Genomic DNA, 17,584 nt, shown 5'->3' on the forward strand with positions numbered 1-17,584 from the left:
TGTAGTTTTTACCTTGGCTTTAATGTTGGGAACTTGGTTTAAGCTGGACAACAAAGTAATGGATAGTGAACATGTGGTGTGCATTCTATAATCTGTTTCTGTGCAAGAATCTGGTCTACCAGTTTGGCTACTTACATGGCCCTCTTAACTGCAGTATCTGTGCCAGAGATTAAGATCACTATACAAAGAAAATTTTTACTAATGACAGTGCCTGAAATCCAGAAGGATTCCAAAGTACTTTACCAAGTGACATACAGACTATATATAGCAATCAAAATACTTGCCCACTACAAAAAGTACATCCAACTGGTAAATAACACACAGCAACACTACAACAGCAGCTTAGGGCAAGAGGTAGAAACTGCCTTACCTAAATGAGAATGCAAGGCAAAAACTGAGATGTACAGAAACGTTGTCACTCAACTGGCCAATACATCAGGGTTTATAATGGATCCTAACAACACAGAGCATACTAAAGATGACCGTCCCCCCATCTGGACATAAATGAAATAAAAAGGAGATTTTCTAACATGGCTCAATTTTAGTCACATTTAGTTTTAAAATATTATTTGGACTTGAAGTGAAACACTATACACTTACCATAAGTCCACCATGCACACCACTCCCTCTCAAATTCGGTGCATATTCAGCTAGGTCAACTGAGCGTAACCACTCCATCACACGGTGATTGGTCCACTGAGTAACTTCCGAGGGGGTGATGTTGTTCTGTAATAAGAGTACTTGAAGTCATGAAGATTTCTTAGTTCCAGCTTTAATTTAACTCTTTTTCTGCCCTTCACTTTAACCAACCCTGCACTCTCAAATGCATAACACTTCTCTTTTTCACCGGTACCTGGTGGCATTTCATACCATCAAACTGGAGATATGCCCTGACCACAATCCAAACTCCAACACCGGGAAATTATAAATCAGATCTACATTTTATGGGCTCCAGTCCATGTCTTCATTGGAGATGCTGCCCTAGGAGGCACACTACAAAGTGCCTGACAAGTTGATGAGCTCTCCTTTACTCTTGGCTGCTGTTCCTTGTTCACTATCCATAACTCCAAGTCTGGTTTTTCAAGATCACTTATAAATGTGTGTTGAACAGGCTGATGGTACTGCTGCTGAAAGGTGAAATAAAGAAAACTACATAATGCTCCTGTGAATGATATGAGGACTTGTGATCTGAAACAGTTAACTTTAACCAAGACATCACTTCAGAATTTGGAATATACTTCTCAGGTTGATCAAAGATCCATCTAGCCCATTATCCTGTTTGCTGTCACAGGATAAATTTCTGAAGTAGACCATAATATTTGCGAAGAACCACTGCTCCAAAATGGAGTCTAGCAAGTGCCCACAGCCCACCCCCCAGGCATCTGGGGAGGTCATCCCAGTTGGTGTAAATAACTCCCTAGGCAGCCACATTCCAGGAAGGGACCCTGCAGGGAGGGGAACTGGACTATAGTTAAAGGGCGAATGATTGTTTCGCTACAGTCTGCTTTGATCCTGTATAGCCCATTTGCTTTCATACTGTAGAGATAACGTGAATGGTCATATCTGTGCAAAGATTACATCAGGATGCCAGATGAGACATCACTGCTTTACACATCGGTGTTGACGACTGCACGCTTCAAAGGACTTGTTGTTTATAGATAAAATGTTCTGTTAACTGCACATGGAAACTCTCGGTAACTCCCAGATTGTTTGTTAATTCATCTGGATTGCTCATTGATTGTTCATTGATTATGTTCATTTCCTTACTGTCTGCTCCTAATCCTTCCTCTGCCTCTCAGGTCTCTATAGAGCCAATCATAACTGGATGCCTGTCAGTGCATTTTGAAACTCAACCAAGCTCAGAATCACTCTGCCAGCTGGTTGTAATAAACCTTTGTTGTTACACATACAGTACCCAGACTTTATTCTAACACTGTAAGTGGCCCAATAAGCAGAGACTAGGAACAACATCCCTGCCCATCCTAGGCTCTTAATCACTGACAGACCTATCCTCCATGAATTTAGCTAGTTCTTTTTGGACCACTCTTATACACTTGGCCTTCACAACATCCTCTGGCAAAGAGTTCCACAGGTTGATTATGTGTTATGTGAAGAAATACTTCCTTAAAACTGCTACCTATTAATTTCATTTGGTGGCCCCTAGTTCTTGTGTTATGAAAAGAAGTAAACACCACATCCTTTATTGACTTTCTCCACGCCAGTCATGATTTTAAAGACCTCTATCATATTCCCCTAGTCATCTCATTTTCCAGCTGTCAAGTCCCAGTCTCAGTCTCTCCTCCTATGGAAGCTGTTCCAGATCCCTGATCATTTTTTGTTACACTTTTCTGAACATTTCCCAACTCCAGTATAGCTTCTTGGAAATGGCACAACCACATCTGCACACAGTATTCAAGATATGGGTGTATCATGGATTTATATAGAAACAATATGAAATCCATTGTCTTATTTATTCCTTTCCTAATGATTCCCAGCATCTTGTTTGCTTTTTTGATTGCCACTGCACACTGAGTGGATGTATTTACAAAACTATTCACGACTCCAAATCTTTAAGGCTATGTCTACACTAGAGCGTTTTGTTGACTGTTGACCTACTCTGCACTTTTGTTGACAGCTTCTGCCTCTCAATGGAATCTGTCAACAAAAAAGCCATGTGGATGCTCCTGGGGGCCCTCTGTTGATAGACAGGGCTTCCGGTTCACCGGCCAGCCTTGTCAGCTGTGCTTCCGGTTGGCTGTTCTGTCGAGAGAGTGGCTGGGCAGTCCTGCTACTCTCTGTTGACAGAGTGATCCACTTTTGTGTTTAACAGCGACCTGTCGACCGAAGTTTTGTCAGAAGACATCTTTTGACAGTAACTTCTGTTGACAGATTGCTGTAGTATAGATGTAGCCTACGAGTTTTGAAGAAATATTGATCTGATCAACACATATGCATCTGATTAGTTATCAGAGGTCAACCGACTGGTTTGCTGGAGGTCAACATTCCCCTCCTCCCCATCTGTCACGCAGCAAGTGCAGTAAAATTATGTGAGGGGCAGCCATGAATGCAAAAAACCTAGTTCTGCGGTCACTTGTATCAGTTTTATGCCACTTAACTATAGCACAGTGACCTCAATTTACTCTAGCATATGTAAGAGTCGCTTAATCGCAAAGAGCAGCTATGCTGTGGTCCTTAAACTTTTTAGGGTCATGCCTTTCCCTTATCCCTGTCTGAGACACCCGAGCCTCGGGGCTGGACAAGGACAGAAGGGAGCTGCAGGTGGGGTTGGGAGCAGAGTCACACCCAGAAGCCAAAAGTGGGGCTGGAAGCAGAACCACAGCTGGACTGAGACAGGGGATTGCAACAGAGTGTGGGGCCAGGTTGGCACCGGGGTCAAGCATGTGATTAGAGCAGAACTGGGAGGGGGCAGGGGTGGGGAAGAAGGGGCAGGACAGGCCTGGGTTTCACTCTGCAGGGGCTGCCCCAGACCCTCCAATGCCTCTCTAGACATTTCTTTGGTGTCCCCCTAAGAGAGTGTGCCACACAGTCTGGGCACTGCAGCCTTAGAGAAAGATGGGACAGTGCTTGAACCACAGTTCTGGTGGCCTTATCTTAATCTCATAATTTCCTTTCAAGAGCAAGGCAAAGCCTTGCAAAGCAAACACAGCTACAGTGACAGCTCAAGGTAATACTTGATTACAAGGTTCAGCCCACTTTAGAAGGTCAATATTAAGTAAACTACAGATTTAATCAAGACGTAAGGCTGTAGAGGAACTGTGCCTCTAATTCAAGACAATTAATAGCATCTAATGCCATCCTTATCACGGTGTAAAATAATATATCCCAGAAAAAGTCAGTCTTAAATTGAAGAGAGAAAGGGGACATCTGACAAGACGAAGATGCTCAATGTGCTGAAGTGAGGGGAAGAAAAGGAGCCAGGGTTCCAGAGAGGTAATGCACAACACAAAAACTGAAAGCACGGTATAAGCAAGGGACAGGGAAGAGTTGGGACAGGCAATACTCAATGCTGCGGGTAGGCAGAGTAAGCAGCACTTGTATGGTAATCCAATGGCATATATTTTCCCTGCGTGAAAGTCTTCAATTTAAACTTGTTACCTCATCAGACGGTCTCCTGCGCAGACAGTTGGGTTCGAAGTTATTTATTCTCAGGACTTGAATGGCTCTTTTAATACTAAGATGGTGAAGGACACTAACAACTTTCAAGGACAGCAAGTCATCCTGTGAAAAATTGAAAAGGTGTCTAAAACCCACACACACAGAGGCACATTTTTGCCATTTATAATGAAGCATGCCCTGAAAACAATAGATGTAGGTGTCTGCCTGCAATAAGAAATGCTGGGATAGCTCCTCCTTTTGGTAATTATTAAAACTGCCAAAATTTATTTTCACCTCATGAGAGCTCTGTCTCCCCACTACGTTTCCCAGAATTCTCTCCATCAGATGTTGTGCAGCTTCCTTCAAAACAGCAATAAAGTTAGTGCAAAGGATTCTAGCAAATTGTTAGGCAAGACAGTGCTATTTCCTGTCTTCACCAGTGCAGCCAACAGCTCATTTTAAATTTTAATCCCAACCAGGCACAAGCTTTCACATGGAAAAGAAAATAAACCCTACTGTAGCCAAGTAATGTTTTTCAGACACTTTGGTTAAGGAACCTGTGGTCGGGTGAATCACAACAGGAACTGACCACTAGCTAACTAGAGAGGAAAAGTACTAGTGCATGAAGGCTCCTGAGAGGTCTAGGTGAAATAATTTAGCGGCTATAGGCACCTATAAAACCAAGGTGAACCAAATCATTTAACCCCCTCACCCACGTCCCACCGGTACATAAATCCTGCAGTGAGAGGGCTTGTGATGCACTGGGTTCTGAAGTACCGCTTCCCCCATCAGTTATGCATAATAGGGAGGAGGGCTTAAAAGTGGGAAGCTGCCATCAGCAAGGGAAGAGTGTGATTAGAGCGCTCCTGGAACGCTGGAGGAATCCTCACACCACAAGCCTCCCAGCTGTGGAAGAAGTCCAGCAAACCCCAGGGGCAAACCCAACCGGGAGAGGCTTATTCAGCCACAAGAACCATTGTAAGGCTTCTGCCCAGGCACCAACGCAGCAAGATGATGTCTCTTTCACCTTGTTATTGACCCCACAAGGGGCTCGGCTGAAAAACTGCTGTGTAGCTGTTCAGGCTCAGTTTGGGTGGAGGGTCCCAAAGCTCAACTCCAGTCCACGACTGAACATTTATGCAGCAGTTTTTAGCCCCACAGCCCAAGCCCTGTTAGCCCAAGCAGTTGATGTATGTCAGCTGTGGCCATGCAGTGGGGCTTTCATCCCTTGTAGATGTACCCTAGGAGGCTGTGGCCTCTACTAAGCCAATCCTGACATGGAACCTGAGTATGATGAGGGGCTGCAGCCCAGCTAGGGAAGCACCTCAGAGAGACTCTACCATCCCACTTCTGGGTCAGGGTCTTCATTCTGCAGGGGTTTCTATAAAAACCCACTTAAACCCCCTGCAAATACTACTGCAATTTTCAGGTTCAAGTTGCTCCAAAAAGACATATGAAACTTAATTTAACTAGTTTAGATTGTGTGTGTCAGTCATACAAAACCAAGATATTTACACATGGTTAAAAATATAAAACCCCCACATCTGGCCAGGTTGCTTCAAAATGATGCCAGGTTCACTCACAAAATCTTCCCCACTTTAATGAATTTTGTGATGAATGTATGTCTGAATTCTGAGTCTATTTTTTTTCCTCTTTGAACCAGGTGTGTTTCATGTGGTTTTTAGATTTCAGTTTGACTTTGCACACTTCTCTATCACAGTTAATTATTTTGGGTAAGTCAATTATTATGGGATTCCCTGAGCATCGTTAGAATGCTGTCTAAACACTTATTTATGAATCTAAAATTAAAGGGGAAGTGCCATAGGAAAAGCAACTATTAGGAAGGCACAGTTCCTGCCACACACCCTTTCTTCTCTTCACGTGTAAGTTACGCTGCTTTTAAATACCAAATGATGCAGATTATACCTATTTAAAATCAGCTTTCAGACTCATGCATCTGACAAAGCAGGTCTTTGCCCATCAAAGTTTATGCTCCAAAATATCTGTTAGTCTATAAGGTGCCACAGGACTTCTTGTTGCTTTTGAAGATACAAACTAACTCAGCTACCCCTCTGATACTTTTCAGTCCTTACGTAATTTACCTCACTGTTTAAACCACAACTGAACTGAACAGTCATCCGTGGGACTTGCTGGCCCTATGTTTTCAACAGAGGCTCAAACAGCAGGAGCAAATCTGGTTTTAAGAGCACATACTCTATTTTTATATTAAACACAAAACACGAGGACGGAAATTCAGAAAAGCACGCTATGTAAGCAACAGGGTACTTAGCACATTTCCTTAAAATTTGTCATGAGGCTTCAGACAGCTAACCTGTGCTGGGTAAGACCATCCTTCCCTCACCCAATTCATCTTGGCCCAGAGTTCTAAAGATATTTGGGCACCTAACGATGCAGATAGGTACCTAGTAGGATTGACAAAAAGTATGCAAAATGAATAAGGTGCCAAACCCTTACTGATTTTAATCGGGAAATAGGTGCTTAACTTGATTCACTGTTTTTGAAAATCTCACTAGATACCCACCTCAATTTAGTGCAATATAAATAAGTTAATATGGGAAGAGCTTAGACTTCTCCCCTGTGCTAACTTATAGAACGCACAGAGTACATACAAACAATACCTTGGCATGAGATCATAGCATTCAGCATGTTTGTGGCACCAGTTGTTAGAAAACACTTTGTGACTCATCTTTTTAAAAGGTACACATATGACCCTTACTTCCATTCAAATCTGTAGGGAAGCAGAGAACCCTGACTCTCAATTGCATTACATCTTACCAGCCTTCCAACAAAACATCCTGGGCCAGTTTCACCCACAGTGTTGTAAGGAGATGGAACTGGGTCAGAAATTGGTTAGTTCTATTTTGTTCTAAAAATATCATCTGAACTAAATAAAACTTCGTCTTAATTATTTGGAATAAACTTTAAAGGAAAATCTTGAGTTAAAGATTAATTAAACTTGGTTTGATTTTCCTACCATTCATCATAATGAACTGTAACAATATATTGAACATTTAATATTCCATTTTTAGAAGGATTAAGTTCATCTACTTGAATTAAAATTTTAACAGAGGTCTAATTTTCAGCAGTGGCATAGATGCTAAAGCTGTGACTATATAATTGTCTCCCCAACTGTGTTTATAAATACTGCTTATGCATTTGAAATCATGCAATTTTGTGTGCTAACTAAATAAGCACAGGGTTACCTCATTTGCACATTACATATGTACATACACAGTTCTCAAATTTTCAGGCACCATACAGAAGTGTGGGTATATTTTGTAATATGATGCAGTCACATCCCGAGATACGCCCTTTCGGGTTACAAGAAATCGACTTTACAAGGAGTTTCATTTAATACCCCTACTTCGGCTTATGAGGCATTTCTTCGCATTTACGAGGACTGATTTGGATGTTGCGCTCCTCAGCGGGACGCAACCGCCCTGCAGAGGGAGAAAGGCCATGGCTCCAGGCAACAGCTGCCCGCAGCTGCATCCCACCCAGCGCATCTCTCCGCAGCACCCGGTGGCGGTTTCCTGGAGTCCCCCTCCCAGGCGCTCTTCAATTTCTGTTCCCCTTGCAGCCCTGTCTCTGCACCTGGGACAGCCCCCCCCAAAAGCAGGTAAACAGCCATATTACAGAGGAATTAATGAAGGGAAAATGCCTTGTTAGGTTATGTTATGATAACTAATGTTCACTATTGAAGTAACTGTGTTCATTTTAATGGGATTTGGTGTTGTTTTAGCATAAATGGGTGTAAATTTTGGGGCTCAGGAACACACAACATTTTTTCACATTGAAATTATTGGTAATTACATTTTCGACTTTTGAGAATTCACCCTAAGAGGGGTTTTTCAGGAACAAATTACCCGTGTAAGGCAGGGGAAGACTGTAGTGTCTTTTAAAACTTGGCCCTTAAAATACTTCATACTAGCAACTACTGAAGTTTATACCCTCTGTAGGATGTATCTAGGAGAAGTTGGCACACAATTGAAAATATTTAGCAACTTCTGACATTCCATTATAGGTTAGTGGTACCCAACACTGTGGGAGGACACACACACAATTAAAGTATACTATTTTTATACACACAAATATTTGATTTTTGAAATTAATTTCAACTGTGGGATATTATGACACACTGACCTCTATTAAACATTAGTCTGCTGCTATTCAACAAATTTCCAGAACACGTTTTTTTGAAAATTCAACAATTTTAAAATTCCCTGCAGAAAGTCCCACAAAACAAATCAGATTTTTTTCCAGGTTGAACAATTTTATTAAGATATATAGACAGATTTACCAATTCTCTGTTTTGTAGAAGCAAAGGAGGTTACTAGTTTAAGTTATTTAATTTATGTAAACTATAGTTATAGTCTGTATATAGATTCCTTCACTCTATGTTAAATTCACCCATGTACAGACAGCCAGCAGAACACTTAACATTATTAAAGTCTCAATGTAAGCTTTCAGAATTAGGCCTAAGCAATATACAGGCATTCTGCACATGGGCGAATTTTACTCTCTACGTAGTAATGATGTAGGGGAGATATAATAAGGAGAAAGACTACTGATTTCCTTGTTCTGAGGGCCTTGTAAGATGAACTTTAATATGGCAATTTTTCCAGGAAACATCATGATATACAGCAGGAAAAGAAAGCTTATTTTGATTACTGAGTCTGCAAAGTACCATGAACAGCTATTTTACTTGGGGAGGGCGGGGAGTAGGAGGGAGGCCCAAACCAACAAAGACCACCAACACCCAGAAAACAAAATATGCCAGAATAAAAACTCTGCCATTTACTTACAACACTCATGTAATGGAGCATTCGCCCATCCACCCTTCCTTCATCAAACTGAGTCTTGTATTGGGGAAGTCCAATGTCATCCAACCACCCTAAGAAACAGACACATTTCAAGCTAAATCACCTTTAGACTAAGACAGTTTTGGATCCAGCTAACAATATTCATGTTATCATTACTCCCAGCTATTCACAGAAACGTGAATTATCCAGGATCCATAACCCCTGGCCTAGGTCACATCTATACTGCTCATGCCTTACAGCAGCATGTTCAGCACACAAACAGCTCATGCCCCCAGCATGGGTACAAACAGCTGTGTGGATGGGGAGACACTGCTTCGTGAACAAAGACATGCGTGAACTCTGCGGCTGTCTCTACACTTGCATTCCTCTTTTGCAAGAGGCATGAAGATGAGGGAAATTGAAAATGCAAATGAGATGCAGATTTACATATCTGGCAACTCATTTGAATATTCTTTCGAAAGAAGAAAGGCAGTGTAGACATGGCTCTTTCGAAAGTAAAACCCATCTATCCACATTCAAAAGAACCCTTCTCCCCCCACCCCCCACCCTCTTGTTTTTTTTGTTTTGTTTTTTTTTTTTTAAAGGAAGAAGGGTTCTTTTGAAGATGGGGTTTACTTTCAAAAGAGCCACATGTGCACCGCTTTCCTTCTTTTGAAATAATATGCAAATGAGGTTCCGGATATGGAAATCTGACCTCATCTGCATTTTCGATTTCCCTCTTTTGCACGCCTCTTGTGAAAGCAGAAATGCAAGTGTAGAGACAGCCTGAGCGTATGTATCACGTGCAGCTTTCTAAATCCGCAGGCAGCACCTCTCCCATTTATACTGCTACCGTTGGCAGTAAAACGTTCCTCTGCTAGTCTCTCCTCACCGCTGGGAAATGCTCCTGCAGCAGACGAAGCAGGGAGGTGCTCCACACCGCTGGCACTTCTCCACACCACAGGGAGCTCTCAGTGGCCTCCTCCTGACAAAGCCTTATTCAGCTCTGTTTAGCTACAATCTCCAGTGTGGATGCAGCCTGATGTTCACCGTTGTGCGCGCGCACACACACACACACACACACACACACACACACACACACACACACACACACACACACACACACACACACACACACACACACACACACACCATGCTGCTGCCAGTAGTGTGCAGCACAGACACACTTTTAGAAGGCCGTGATGTTATTTTCAAGTGCAATGCATCTTACTCGTCACCCAGCTGTAATCCAGTTTTCCATGATTGTTTTCTTCTTCTGACCCCAGCGCCTGAAGAGCAAGCTGCAGTTTCTTTCGATGCAGTGGATGCTTTATTCCAAGTTCCTGTGAAGACAATGAAACCAGAGCATTTTATCTCTAGCTGAGCAGCATACAGATTTTACATGGTTTACAGAGAATCAAAATAGAAAGAATAATTAAAATATTTTTTACCCAACCCACAGAAACTAGCACAAAACTCCACAGAACAAATTTGACACATGCAGCAATTGCTGTTGAAATTAACAAGTATCGTGCACCTGTATCAGAGAGCCAGTCTGGTCAAGTGCCTAAATTCAGACACCTAAATTCATAGTGAAGAACCGACTGAGCACATCCGGATGTTTGCTGAGCACCCAAACACTCTAGGATGTTAATGGGACTGCAACTCCTGAAAATCCAGCCGTTTAGTTACACGTCTAAAGGACTTAGATGCCTCATCCCTTTGGTGATCGTTAACCCCAGTATTCTTATGTGGAGCAAAAACACTCTGCTCAATAAATTTGATGGTATTCAGCATAATATTTTAAGGAGTGACATACTTCTCTACCTACCTTGGAGTGAGGCTGGTAAGGTTGGGAGGTTTATTAGTTATAAGTTTCAAACACCTGATATCAAAGGTAAACACTGGGGCATCGGTGGGTGAAGCGGCCATACCAGTTATTACGGTATGGATTATGGCCATACGAATTATTAATTAAAAATAAACTGTTTTCTGATGTTGCATTATATTGTACGAACTTCGGGGAAGCAGCAGGAGCACCTGGAGCTCCTTGTGAAAGGTAAGTCCTGGGGTTGTGGGGGGAGGGCAGGTGGGGAGGGTTACATCTGGTGGTGGGCTGGGGCCGTGGGTGGAGTTGAGCCAGGGCTGCGTGTGTGTGGCAGGCTGAGCTGGAGCCAGAGCCACGTGCCGGGGTTTGATCCAGGGCAGGGAGGTGAGCTGGAGCTGCACACAGGAGAGGTTTGAACCTGGGCTGGTGGGGGCATGTGTACTGAACCAGGGTGGGTGGCTGAACCAAGGCACGGGGTTGAGCCAGAGCAATGTGCAGGGTGGGGAGCTGGAGCTGGGCCGTGGGGTGTTTTAACCGGGGGTACAAGGGGGTGTTGAACTGGGCTGCACGGGACTGGGGGGACTGAGCCAGAGCTGGGGGGAAAGGGGTTTTGAGTTGCACGTTAATGTGAGTTAAGTGCAACTCAAAAATCACACATTTTGAGGGTTTACTGTAGCATCTTTGAACTAACCCAGGAAGTGGATGTTTTATTTGTTTACAACAATAAAAAAAAGCCAAACATTCAGTACTGCCAGACTTGTAACTGAAGTAACTCATGACAAATGGTGTGGGTCCAAAGCAGGAAAATAATTAACTTTCTGCAACATTAATGTAGTCAAAAAATTGTGGCATAGACAATTTAATTGAAATTTTACATGAACTGATGGCTTAATTCTCAAGTGCCTTGCAGCTTCTGATGTTATCACAACTGTACCACGTAGGTGGGGCATATAACTAAATTAGAATAGTAGCCTTTTACAATCACCTTGCACAGGTGTAAAGAAAGGCATAACGCAGCAGAGAATCAGGACCAAAAGCCAGCGATATTGTGGCAAGCGATTCCTTTACCAGAATGTATTTTTAAATGTAATATGTGGAAGAGTAAGTCGATGTGCATGCATATATTGTGGTTAAACCATACAATTCAGCACCTCTTATTTTTTTGCATCACTAGACAAATGTATTCTAAAAATTCACTTGCTTGAATCTTGCTTGGTTTTCAATTTTATTTGCCGCATCTCCTGGCCCTGACTGTTACACCCACAAGATGTCCACCAATGTTTAAAACTTATCCCAATATAAATATTTTCCGACTATTTCTTACCTTTTCCAGATCCTGCTGAGAAGCTTGCAAGAGAGTCTGCCCAGACAGTATCCAGTGTTTGCCATGATTCATGTATGAACCTAAGCCCTGGCTCTGAAGCCAGTTGCAAACTTGCTCCTTTGTCCATTTAGCAAATGGCATATCCAGGTCACTAAAGTAAAACAAAATAATAATGTATATTTATTACAAATTCGTAAGTGTTTTGGAGATCTGAGACCATATAAGGGAAAGACGGGTGCCTGTATTACTCAAGCTGTAAGCTATTTGGGAAAAGAGGTATTTACTGCTCCGTGTTTGTATAATGCCTAGTAAAATGGGACCCTGATCTCAGTTGTTGAGTCTGAGGAATTACTGTAATAAACATGATGTTGGTTATTATACATCATCATGATCAAGCTGTGTGTTCCAGATTGGCTACAGCATAAAAATGTGACTGAAATGCTTTATTTACTCAAGATAACTAAAGATACTCCAGTGACCTAATTATAATGAAGGGAACTTAATCAGCTTATGCCATGACCCTGGCCTTGAGCCTCCTGAAATCCACGTGGGGGACTGATATCTACATCCCATTCACTTCAGTGCATCACCACAGATCAGTCCAAAGCCCCACTGCGGTCAAAGCGACTGCACTCAGATATGGGATGCTGCCCACGTGAATTACACCACAGGAGTCGGGGGTGGGGGTACACTTAGTATACCTGAACCGCTTTAATCCAGCAACTTTAGGAAACAGGGTATGCCAGGTTAAAGACTTTGCCAGGCCACGGAGAGCACTGTGGAGCCTGGGTGTGAGGGGGATGCAGGCGGGGCGCTTACCTGGTGCCCCACACTCCTGAGGGCACAAGGGGCTCTTCACCTACAGCTGCTTGCAGGCACCACCCCCGACTGCTACAGAAGCAGCAGGAAAAGCCCCAGGGGATGCAAGCTGCTCTGCCCCCAGCCAGGGAGGAAGGGGAGCAGCAGCAAGCAGAGACACCTCCTCCCCCTGCTAGGGTCTGCACCATGGGTGTTCACGGATTAGGGACACCCAGGGCATGGCAGTTCAAGTGTACTTTAATTTCTGGACCATCCTCTTAAGGAGGACCATATCCCCAAGGGCCAGGTCTTACCTGTTGCCTTTTGCTAGCAATGCTAATGTTGATCTCACTTAACCTTTGCAAAGCAAATTTCCTCTTACTACAGCAGTAAAACGGAAGTCTTCTACAAGGGCAAACAACAGTGGAAGAGCTGCACATGTTCCGGTGCAGAATAGCTCCTCTTACTTGTTAGACTGTCCAAGATCTCGGGACCAGCCCAGTCTCGGTCCTGCAGTTGCTCTTATTCCTCCTCTTTTGAACTCTCCCTCAGACATATCATCCGGATTGAACGTGGTAGACTGGCTCCTTCTAAGCCTACATAAAGAAGGCAGTGAAGATTCAATATCTTTTCTCTCACAAGATAACCAGGAATAAAACCCCTTTATTGCTGCAGCCGTAGAACACACGGGGGAGTTCTGAAATAAGTTGCAGAATTTTTTGCACTTAATCTCCATTATTTTTAAATCTGGTAGAATCCAATTGGTAGGCTGGAGAAAAGAGTGTGGCCGGGAGTGTGTGGGTGACAGAGAGAGAGAGGAAGAGTTGAGGACAAAGAGAAAAATAACACACAAAAATGTCAGGTATGCCAATGACTTTGTGGTAAGGATGTGTTGTGAGCACCAAATCATTCTACACAGATCACCAAAGACCTTGGTAAATCCAGCTTGAGCTGCATGTCTTGTGACCTGAAGATGAAAGGTTACATATGCCATTAGCCATCCCACTCTTGATCCTGCTCTAAATGATGTTTAGTTGAAAACCAAAAACAACTTACCTTCCAAATAGTTTCTTGATTCCTCTGGCCCTCTTCTTGGAGTCTGGGGAAGAAGGAGACATCTGCCCACTCTCAGTTTCTTTTGGTTGAGCGGGCAAACCAGCTAGGTCCAAGTGATCCGCACATTCCTTTTCTGTTTCAGCTATTTCAAAAGAAACCCCAGTAGAACGTCACCTGGCAGAACTTCATCTGTGTTTTACAGCAGTCAATGCTGTAACCACCATTGCCGGAATTACCATGAACCATCCATTTAAGAAAACAGGGATCCAAAGGAGATAAAATGTGTTCCTTTCAGCAGTCTAGTTTTGAAAAGGAGCATCCCAAAACATCAGTATGTTGCATTCATTAAGTACCTTGCACCAAAAGAGCACAAGACACTTTATGAATCACTAATAAATTAAAAGGCCTTGAGAACTGTCAGGGAAGTACTATGTCCCCATTATACAGACAGATTTTACAGACACTGAGGCACAAGGAAGCCCCACAGGAATTTAGTGGCTCATCAGGGTGTAGTACCCTAGGCTTAGGATGGCCATCCATCCCAGTTTTCACTGGGACAGTCCCATATTTTAGGCAGGCCTCCCATCTGTTTTTAACGAAAGAGCTAATTGTCCCGTATATTCACTCTCCCTGCTGAGCTGCCTGTCCCCCAATTCAGTGCAGCTGCAGGTTAAACTGGGGAGCTTTCCCATGGGGTAGCAGCCCCGTTCTGGTGCCCCATGGCATGGAGCAGCCAGGGAGCTGCACTTGCTTGGCATCTGCATCCACAGCCAGGGAGCCCCCTCCCCACTCATCCCACATTTGGCCTAGGGAAATATGGTCACCCTACTTAGGATGCCCTAAGCACGATGAAGTATTTCCATACCAGTAAAAAAAAGCAGTAAAATGCACTTTAAAGACTAACAAAATAATTTATTAGGTGATGACCTTTTGTGGGACAGGCCCATGTCTTCAGACCACAGCCATGTGAATTTTCTGGGTTATTATAGGGGCTCTTTTGTATACTTGGCTTAATCTAATTCTTGACCTCCCCCACTTCCACTTTCTGATTTGCTCACCTTGATAAATTTTTTTCTGATTTGTCAACCTTGATTACTATTTTTGGTTCTCTGTGCCTTAAATACTGAGTCTGTTCTGGTATGGCTATGGTCTGAAGAAGTGGGTCTGTCCCATGAAAGCTCACCTAATAAATTATTTTGTTAGTCTTTAAAGTGCTACTTTACTGCTTTTTTGTTTTGACAGTTTATAGACTAGCACGGCTATCTCTCTGTTACTGTTCCATACCACTGTTCTTAATAATAAAATGATGTTTGAGTAGATTTCCTCCTAGAAAGATCTATCAACAGCCATCTCCTTCTGACTCAAAAACATAGTTGGGAAAAGAGAACCTTATGTGTCTGCACATACTGAAATATTTTGCTCCTTCACCGACAAGTACCATGAGCTTTGGGTTGTGTCCTGACTATAAAGCCACTGATGCTTCTTTTAAGAGCCAAAGGATAGATGTAACTAATACCCACCACTGCACAGAGAAACAACATTACCATCCATGGCAGAAATCTTACGTCTTTATCCTGTACCTGTTAACAAAGACTTCGCATCCAGTCCAGGTGACCTGGGGACTGACTGCTCAATATTGTACTTGGCAACCAAACTTATAAAATGAAAAATAAACAAAGAGAAAAATGTGCTAAACTGAAATTAAACAAATTGCATAACTCAACACTCTACTTAAGCAGGGATGCGCCAGCAAGTGCCATACAGGTGTGGGCAAACAAATGATGAGGAGTTTGTTTACATCACTTATTTGCTAATGGAAGCTTAAAACAAAACTGAAGGAGAATGAGTATAAATCCACTGCCTGAGTCTGTTAAAGTGAAACAGCCACAGCCAAAATGTAGTGCCCCTGGAGTCCACAGAAGGGTTTGTTGCCACCTTCGCCATCTTCAAGCTTATGGACAGCTACAGGCGCCATCATTTGTCTTAAAAAAAAAAAAAACTTCACAATTGCTTTTCAAGAGAAAACCACATTCACAAAGCAACTGAAAGTCATTTAGACAAAGATGGTACATAATTATATTGGGAATGATGACGAAGGTGGCTCCAATGAATGCAAGTGAGGCATGACCTTGTGGCTCCTGCGAACTCAGCAGTGTGCCCATCAGTTGGGCAAACTTTCGATGCCCTAGCATAAGGGTATTTAGTAGGTCCCATTTTATCCGTATCTTCTCTAATGGCCAGAAGTGAAGAGGGGCACAACTATACAATTTCTTCTAACAAGTGCTTTTTGAGCTATTCAGCTTTACCAATGGGCGAACGAGGCTTTCAGTGCCGAAGGACAGAGCTACTGTGTGGGTAGGGTATTTCAGAAAGGCATCTAAACTTAGGAGGAGAAACATATTTAAGGAGCATTCTTGGTGAGAAATAATAGGACATGGGTGAATGAATCAGAGGTATGTGGGTTCTTAGAATATCTGCTTTCTGCTTCTCCGTCATCCCAGAAATAATCCAGAAGAGCTGTCCCATGAAATTGATGTTTGGAAATTTGGAACACTAATGAGAAATAGAGACACTGCCTATATTTCCATTATGTGCCAGGACCATATTTTCCTTCAGTTACCATTGCTGGTTTAAGGTCACATGGGTGTACATAAAGGCAATACATTCCATTTTGCTTCCTATACTGTCCTCATCACCAGCACAGCTGGTAGTTCTGACAGGTGCTCAGCTGTCACGTGTGTTTTTTCTCTTTTATGTGTGCATATGACATTAATTTCTTCCTTAGTTATTTGGGAAAGAGGAACAGTGCTACCTTAACTACAGCCTAACATCCACTTCCAAAATTCATATTGTAATGACCTGTTGGCATCTCCTAGAAGCTCTGAGTTGCATGATGAGAGATGACGATCTGTATAACTAAGTCATGATGATAAAAGTGAGCAGAATGCATGGCCAGGCCTCTGTGGATTGCAAACACTTCTACAACCAGGTCCTGTTCTCATTAACCTTCGCAAGTCTACCCGCAACATCTTACATTAGTAGTGGTTATCATAAAACAATGCAGCAGACTTTTAGTAGTGGGCTAGTGTTACACAGAATATACATTTTAGCGTTTCAAGATAAAGATTTTGTTTCTAGCACTGTTTTAAAAGCACGTGGCCATAACCAGCTGTTAGCAGCCATGACGACAGAGCACTGGTACAGGCAGACATGCAGGACTACTATACCTAAGGTAGGTGCACTTGCACTTCGACTGCGATCTTCAGATATCCAAACAATGCACATAACCACACGCAGCACAACGGGAGAGAACACGCAGAACGACAAGATAAAACACATATCAAAATCCACACTGGCAAAATACAAGACAAGGGTAGAAAAGTAAAACAGACACATGCACCACACTCAGCACTGAAATCACACAGATTAGGATTACCCACACACTGTTAATCTCTTTCTCTCCAAAATGTAACACAGCAAAGCTGTATATTAATGAGGGTAAAACACCATCCACTTGATTTCACTCGGCATTTGAGCACAGTAACAGATTGCACGTGTGATTGTAATTTATTGTGTCTCGACGTCGCAATACTCCCCTGCGAGGGGGATAAGTACCACAGATGAGTTTTGCAGATGGAT

General features: G+C 42.8%; 1 protein-coding gene across 17 annotated transcripts in view; it reads right to left on the reverse strand.

The window, feature by feature from the left end:
* PPFIBP1 (PPFIA binding protein 1) overlaps window positions 1-17,584 on the reverse strand; it is a 195,727-nt gene that overhangs the window by 10,418 nt on the left and 167,725 nt on the right. For 14 of the 17 annotated variants that reach the window (XM_075004063.1, XM_075004084.1, XM_075004068.1 and 11 more), the window contains 8 exons: window positions 17,173-17,205; window positions 13,946-14,087; window positions 13,357-13,485; window positions 12,092-12,242; window positions 10,171-10,282; window positions 8,943-9,031; window positions 4,117-4,239; window positions 601-726 (listed from right to left, as the gene is read on the reverse strand). In XM_075004063.1, the coding sequence (XP_074860164.1) occupies window positions 601-726; window positions 4,117-4,239; window positions 8,943-9,031; window positions 10,171-10,282; window positions 12,092-12,242; window positions 13,357-13,485; window positions 13,946-14,087; window positions 17,173-17,205 (905 nt within the window). The remainder of the gene's footprint in view (window positions 1-600; window positions 727-4,116; window positions 4,240-8,942; window positions 9,032-10,170; window positions 10,283-12,091; window positions 12,243-13,356; window positions 13,486-13,945; window positions 14,088-17,172; window positions 17,206-17,584) is intronic. The other 3 variants (XM_075004076.1, XM_075004183.1, XM_075004191.1) reach the window with 1 other exon arrangement.

This window comes from Carettochelys insculpta, chromosome 1, assembly GCF_033958435.1.
Source record: "Carettochelys insculpta isolate YL-2023 chromosome 1, ASM3395843v1, whole genome shotgun sequence".
Lineage (NCBI taxonomy): Eukaryota > Metazoa > Chordata > Testudines > Carettochelyidae > Carettochelys > Carettochelys insculpta.